Source organism: Cajanus cajan, chromosome 1 (genome assembly GCF_000230855.2).
Source record: "Cajanus cajan strain Asha chromosome 1, NIPB_CcT2T_4, whole genome shotgun sequence".
NCBI classification, from domain to species: Eukaryota; Viridiplantae; Streptophyta; class Magnoliopsida; order Fabales; family Fabaceae; genus Cajanus; species Cajanus cajan.
The window spans coordinates 79,669,606-79,676,794 of NC_138517.1; the positions used below are offsets into that span (position 1 = coordinate 79,669,606).

At 36.9% G+C, this 7,189-nt stretch overlaps 1 protein-coding gene across 1 annotated transcript; it reads left to right on the top strand.

The window, feature by feature from the left end:
- The first annotated feature begins 1,202 nt into the window (after positions 1 to 1,202).
- On the top strand, positions 1,203 to 6,792 carry LOC109813433 (homeobox-leucine zipper protein ATHB-14). Its single transcript, XM_083063861.1, has 18 exons — positions 1,203 to 1,746; positions 1,937 to 2,096; positions 2,202 to 2,317; positions 2,417 to 2,507; positions 2,672 to 2,767; positions 2,856 to 2,969; positions 3,058 to 3,141; positions 3,535 to 3,690; positions 3,806 to 3,880; positions 3,967 to 4,073; positions 4,252 to 4,441; positions 4,559 to 4,747; positions 4,851 to 4,931; positions 5,042 to 5,176; positions 5,328 to 5,653; positions 5,866 to 5,977; positions 6,121 to 6,270; positions 6,478 to 6,792. The coding sequence occupies exons 1-18, from the start codon at positions 1,535 to 1,537 to the stop codon at positions 6,622 to 6,624; spliced, it is 2,541 nt and encodes an 846-aa protein (XP_082919987.1). The 5' UTR covers positions 1,203 to 1,534; the 3' UTR covers positions 6,625 to 6,792.
- Positions 6,793 to 7,189: the final 397 nt, after the last annotated feature.

A 7,189-nucleotide genomic window follows, 5' to 3' on the forward strand; every position in this document is an offset into this window, starting at 1 on the left:
CAAAATTATCAAAGTGATAAAAAAAGTTTTGTTTTTCTCTTGTGAAAACCTTTTTATATTATGAACTAAATATTACATGAAAGGTTCTACAGTTATTTTTGACCAACTGCTATTTTTCATTTTATTTTCAACAATTGATGATTTTGAATTAAAAAAAAATTGTATACCTTATATTTTGTAATTTTAAATTTTCAGACAATTCATACAAATTATTTTATTAATTAGTTAATTTTAATCATGCTTAGTTGGTGGTTAAAATAAAAATGATTATTCATATATATAAAGTGTAAAGCAGCCAAAATTCTTTAGAGGGGATATATCAACTAATGAGTTATGTGTGATAAAATTTTATTGAAAAAGTTAATTTCACCATATTATTAACCTAATGGCTATTAATATTGTTGATTCACATAATATTATTTTTGTTATGTTCCAAGTAAAAAAACAAAAACATAAAAATGAAGTAAGAGAATGTCAACCACAATAAATAATAAAAACTTAAAAATCAAGGTGAAGCCAAATTCATGGGATCCTGCAAACATTTTCACCCAGCAATCAAATGTGATGCCAAATATTGGTCTCTCTTTTTTGTCTACTCTATACCTTTCTCCAATCTTTACGTACGTACACAGTACACCCTCTATATATATCTCTCACTATCTCTCTATCTCTCATCCATCCATCATGTACATAACATAACCACATATGCATGCATGATGCATGACATATCATATCATGATTGCATGCGTTCATGAAGAGAGAGAAGGTCCACTGTTGGTGTGCCTGCTATGTATCTTTTTCCTGCACACAGAGAGAGAAAGAGAGGCTTTGCAAATAAACAGGGAAACCAAGTCGTCAAAAAACCGTATCTCTTGTGCGCTTGTGCTGTCCTCTCATTTATATATATATATATATATATATATATATATATATATATATATATATATATATATCTTTTTTCAACTTTTCATTTTCGCATCTCACAGTAACAACGAGTAAAGAGGAAACGAGTGTGCCTCTGCAGCAACAACCAGAAAAGGCAATAAAATAAAATAAGTCAGTAACAAATTAAAGTCTACTTTAATTACCCATTGGTGGTTTGTTTTTTCTGTTTGCTTTTTTCAGCCTCACTCCTACTATTACATGTTATGTTATGTTACAACATAGTATTAAAAAAAAACATTATATTATTACAGAGACAATACATAAAAACACACTACACATTCTTTCTTGCTCAGTTCTTGTTCCATCTCTTTCTCTCTCTCTCTCTCTCACAATCTCGAGATTGGTGTGTGAGGATAAAGACCACTGTGGTTGAGGCTTTCTTTCAAAGTTGGATTTTGAGGGAACTGAGAAGCGTCTAATGAAGGAGAGTGGAGGCTCTCTTGGAGAAGAGAGCCTGCCCGAGACAAACACCAACACCAACACCAACAAGAGCAACGAAGAAGAAGAGCCAAACTAGTTTCTTTCTTTCTCACTCGCACACTCTCATTCTCATTTTTCATTCTCAAGATATACACTTTGTGTTAGTGTTATGGCACTTTCTATGCACAAGGACTCAGGCAACAACCAGATGGATTCAAGCAAGTATGTGAGGTACACACCTGAGCAGGTTGAGGCTTTGGAGAGGGTTTATGCTGAATGTCCAAAGCCTAGTTCTTTGAGGAGGCAGCAACTCATCAGAGAGTGCCCCATCCTTTCCAATATTGAACCAAAACAGATCAAAGTTTGGTTCCAGAATAGAAGGTGACCTTTTTTCAACAGTCCATATGCCAAAATCTTCTTTTTCTTTAAAAAGCCTCTACCTTCATCTCTTTTTTCAACTTGTCTCAATGAAAGCAACCAACTTGTGTTTAGCCTTAATCTCTAATAGTAGTGCCTTGTAGTTCCTATTTTCTTCTCCTTCTTACAAGACATTGGTGATTTTGGTGTGTAGATGCCGTGAGAAGCAGAGGAAGGAAGCTTCTCGGCTGCAGACAGTGAACAGAAAGCTGACTGCAATGAACAAACTCTTGATGGAAGAGAATGACCGTTTGCAGAAGCAGGTTTCTCATCTGGTTTATGAGAATGGATATATGAAGCAACAGATACAGACTGTGAGGACCATCTCTTTCTTTTTTTCCCTTAATCTTTTGAATGTGTTTTTTTTTTCTTCTGATTTGTGAATGTTAATGGATGCACCATTTTTTTGGTTTAAACAGGCTTCTGCTGGTACCACCACAGACAATAGCTGTGAGTCTGTGGTAATGAGTGGTCAGAATCAACAGCAAAACCCAACACCTCAGCATCCCCATAGGGATGCTAACAACCCAGCTGGGTGAGTGACATAACATCACAATTACTAGCATTTATTATTGTTTGTTCATTTCAATGTTTTGGTGGTAACAACATCATGAATGACCCTTTGTTGTTTCAGTCTTCTCGCCATAGCTGAGGAGACCCTGGCAGAGTTCCTTTCCAAGGCTACTGGAACTGCTGTCGACTGGGTCCAGATGATTGGGATGAAGGTACGTCCTATTTCACAATCTTTAGTGCTTGTGTTGGTTCTTGCATATGCTTGTATAGTTGTCTCTAATTACTTATCATGTATCATGTAGTGGGTGTCATGTTATGTTCATGTGCTTGTGTTAGTGTTTTTGTGGTTTTATTCATTGGAATTTGCATTCTGTAGCCTGGTCCGGATTCTATTGGAATCGTTGCTGTTTCCCGCAACTGTAAAGGGGTGGCAGCACGAGCCTGCGGCCTTGTGAGTCTAGAGCCCACTAAGGTAATGTTGCTGACTCTGTTCTTTTGTTTCCTCTTTGATGAGCATTGGAACTGTACTTTTCTGAATTGTGTTAGTGATTGTGTGTCAGGTTGCTGAAATTCTTAAAGATCGGCAGTCGTGGTATCGTGACTGCCGATGCGTGGATGTGTTGAGTATAGTCCCCACAGGGAATGGTGGCACCATTGAGCTGATGTACATGCAGGTCTAGTGGCTATTTGTTGTAGCTTTTGAGTTATGTTTGACTCCTCGGTTGTTCTGTTGATATGTAATTTTCTTATTTTTTATAACAGACATATGCGCCCACAACATTGGCAGCAGCGCGGGACTTCTGGACATTAAGATACACTACAAGTTTGGAAGATGGAAGTCTTGTGGTACTGAGAAGTTTTTCCTTACCAAATAATTGCCCTGGAAAAATGACTTTATTTTTCAAATGCTAAAGATGATCATTTCTTGAGCTGGTCCGCTTATTTTCTATGTGCTGATGAGAAAAGGAGATTATACTTTCCAAATATTTTCATTATTAACACAATCTTCCATTGGGACAAGTTTTGGTTTCTTTTGGTTCAAGTTCCACTTCCTTTGGTTTTCTTGTGTATTTGAGCTCGGTTGTTGAATCTGTTGTGAATCATATTAAGGTTTTGCTTATAGGGTATGGACCTATGAATTTGATAGTAGGTTTTGATGTGTATTCTCCGAATATTGAATGGCTGTTTTCTGTTGAGATTTTAAAACAATCTTGGTTTTTTGAAATTATCTTGCTGCAGATATGTGAGAGATCATTGACTTCCTCAACTGGTGGTCCCACAGGGCCTCCATCAACTACCTTTATAAGAGCTGAAGTACTTCCTAGTGGTTTTCTAATTAGACCGTGTGAAGGTGGTGGATCCATTATTCATATTGTTGATCATATTGATTTAGATGTAAGGAAAAGAGTTCCATTCAAATCATTTTTAGAATTTCAATATTTCAATATTCTTAAACAGTTAAACGTTTAGTCCTCAGATTTAACCTTATTTGTGCTATTTGTGCATGCAGGTCTGGAGTGTCCCTGAAGTCCTGAGACCCCTCTATGAATCATCAAAAATCTTGGCTCAGAAATTGACCATTGCTGTATGACTAATTGCAAATCTAAATTAATTATACACGTTTAACCTTGTCAAAATCAATGAGCGAGCCTTTTAAAATTTACTCTACAGGCTTTGCAACATATAAGACAGATAGCACAAGAATCAAGTGGAGAAATTCAGTATGGTGGGGGACGCCAGCCTGCTGTCTTGAGAACATTTAGTCAGAGACTTTGCAGGTAAGACCTTAGTATCGTTGGTATGAAGAACCAATGCATTGTTCATTTGAAATTTGAATTATTGACTTGGTACATTTTACACTTGATGGGACACTTGATGGGATTAAGTACATATTCTAGCTAAAATTGAGCCCCACCAAATAATGGTTACTAAGTTTTTTGAAATCCAATTCTTTAGGGGATTTAATGATGCTGTGAATGGGTTTGTGGATGATGGTTGGTCCCTAATGGGTACTGATGGGGTGGAAGATGTGACTATAGCCATAAACTCATCTCCAAACAAATTTTTGGGTTCCAACTACAATGCATCAATGTTCCCAGCATTTGGAGGTGGTGTCTTGTGTGCCAAGGCATCAATGCTCCTGCAGGTATTTAAGAAGCAAACAATTCTATGAACTACAACTTAACTTTAATAAGTACCACGTTCTAAGCATTTGCTAAATTTCTTTCATTATAATCATCTCTTGTACTATGGTTTTCTACAGAATGTTCCTCCTCCTTTACTTGTTCGATTTTTGAGGGAGCATCGATCAGAGTGGGCTGATTATGGGGTTGATGCATACTCTGCTGCATGCCTTAAAGCTAGTCCCTATGCAGTCCCTTGTGCAAGACCTGGTGGCTTCCCCAGTAGCCAGGTCATTTTGCCCCTTGCTCACACTATTGAGCATGAAGAGGTATTAATCTTATTAACTAAGTGATAACCTTCATTCTGTTTTACAATAAATTAAAATTGATAACATATAATGTATGATTAATTATGACATTGATATGGTGCAGTTCCTTGAGGTAGTTCGCATAGAGGGTCATGCATTCTCTCCTGAGGACGTAGCATTGGCACGTGATATGTATCTATTGCAGGTAATGTGGTGATTTTTTGCTGTCTCTTCATATTTCATTTAACTTCAATGTTGTAGCTTTTTCTTTGCATGACATTAATTACTCGTTTATTATGCTTCTTGATGTTGCAGCTTTGCAGTGGAGTTGATGAAAATGCGATTGGGGCATGTGCTCAACTTGTGTTTGCACCTATTGACGAGTCTTTTGCAGATGATGCTCTTTTACTACCATCTGGTTTTCGTGTTATTCCATTGGATCCTAAATCAGTTGAGTGACAATGGCTTTACTGGTACTTGGTCATGTAGCTACTATTAGTTGAAGTCCTATTTTAATGACTTAAAGTTTAACAAGTTCTTGAAATTTGTCTGGGTTAGCTAATGCGTTTGCTAACTTTCTAATATATCTCATGTGTCTCAGGATGGTCCAGCTGCGACTAGGACATTAGATTTGGCATCAACGATGGAAGTAGGATCTGGTAATGCTCGTCCAGCTGGTGAAGCTGATTTGAATGGTTACAACCTTAGGTCTGTCCTTACGATCGCTTTCCAATTCACCTTTGAAAATCATACACGGGACAATGTGGCTGCTATGGCTCGCCAATATGTGCGTAGTGTTGTGGGATCTGTTCAGAGGGTTGCTATGGCAATTGCTCCCTCCAGGCTCTGTAGTCAGCTGGGGCCAAAGTCACTTCCTGGTTCGCCCGAGGCCCTTACTTTAGCTCGATGGATCTGTAGAAGTTACAGGTTTGTCTTTTTAATTGAGACTGCAAATATAATTTTTTTATAGTTCTTGATTGGTGAAATGTTAGAGTTGTCACTGAAGGATTTTTAAACTGCAATTAGATATATGATTGGTTGTAAGTGTTGCACAAACAAAATTCATTGGACCTTTAATAGCAGCATAATTTCCAGGCCTTAATCTGCTTTGTCTGATAGTATACATTGATTGCTTTCAGGATCCACACTGGTACGGAGATTTTTAGAGCCGAGTCCACAGCTGGTGATGCAATCTTGAAGCAACTTTGGCACCATTCCGATGCAATCATGTGCTGTTCTGTGAAAACAAACGTAATCTCTTGCATTGCTCCGTTATTTAGTTTTCAGAGAACTTTGTTGATAATAATAATAATATGTTATATGTTTTGGGAGAATGTGCAATTCTTTTGTCCAATAATATTTGCATTGAGTGGTGTACTTCTAAATTATTGCAGGCATCGCCAGTGTTCACCTTTGCAAACCAGGCTGGATTGGACATGCTTGAAACTACCTTGGTCGCCCTTCAAGATATAATGCTTGATAAAGTTCTTGATGAATCTGGCAGGAAGATTCTGTGCTCTGAGTTCTCCAAGATAATGCAACAGGTACTACTAATACACTTTGTTTGGACTTTGTTCCTTGGAGTTATTGATGGATTATGTGTATAAATGCAAAGAATTGAATGCAACACTTTTTGTTTCACTGCAACTTCTATTACAAAAAATGTGAAAAATTTTAAAAGCTTGATGAGCGTTGTGGTGGTTTAAATTTAAACTTATCATATCTTGACATTCTCTACTCTTTCATTTCAGGGTTTTGCATATCTGCCAGCAGGAATATGTGTATCAAGTATGAATCGGCCAGTGTCCTATGAGCAGACCATTGCTTGGAAAGTCCTCAATGATGATGATTCTAATCACTGCCTAGCCTTCATGTTTATGAACTGGTCTTTTGTATGATGGTTGAACCATCAAGATGCTCTACTTATTTTATCTACTAATTTATATTCAGTACTTAATTACCAGATGATACAATATCACAGACAATGTACTAATGTCAGTTTTTCTTTATGCTCTATGAAGTATGTTACCTTGTCGTTATATTAAAGTTCTACTTTATTTGATGAATCCCTTCTAATTTTCATTCCATCGTTTGCTTGGAAATAATTTATTGCCTGGTGAAGAGAACCAAGTATAGGGTGGTGATGCCCGTTTTAGTTAACTTTTGTCTTTGGTTCTTGCCTTGTTATTTAGGAGCATTATGATATTATTATCAAAAGTTGCATGTTGTCTCTTTTTCTTTCGCAGACCATTATGGTCATGGTCTTCATGGTGTTTTGCTTATTCATGGTCATGGTCATCATGGTGTTTTGCTTGCTTCCAAAGCGATACTGTGCCTTGTTTTCAAGATACTAGGTCTTTTTACAAGTCTGTTTATTTTTTGGTATACAAGCTATTTTTGGTAATATAACCCTTTTTTTTCTAAACTTTTAAAATTTTTCTAATCCAACATCTTTGTGAAGTG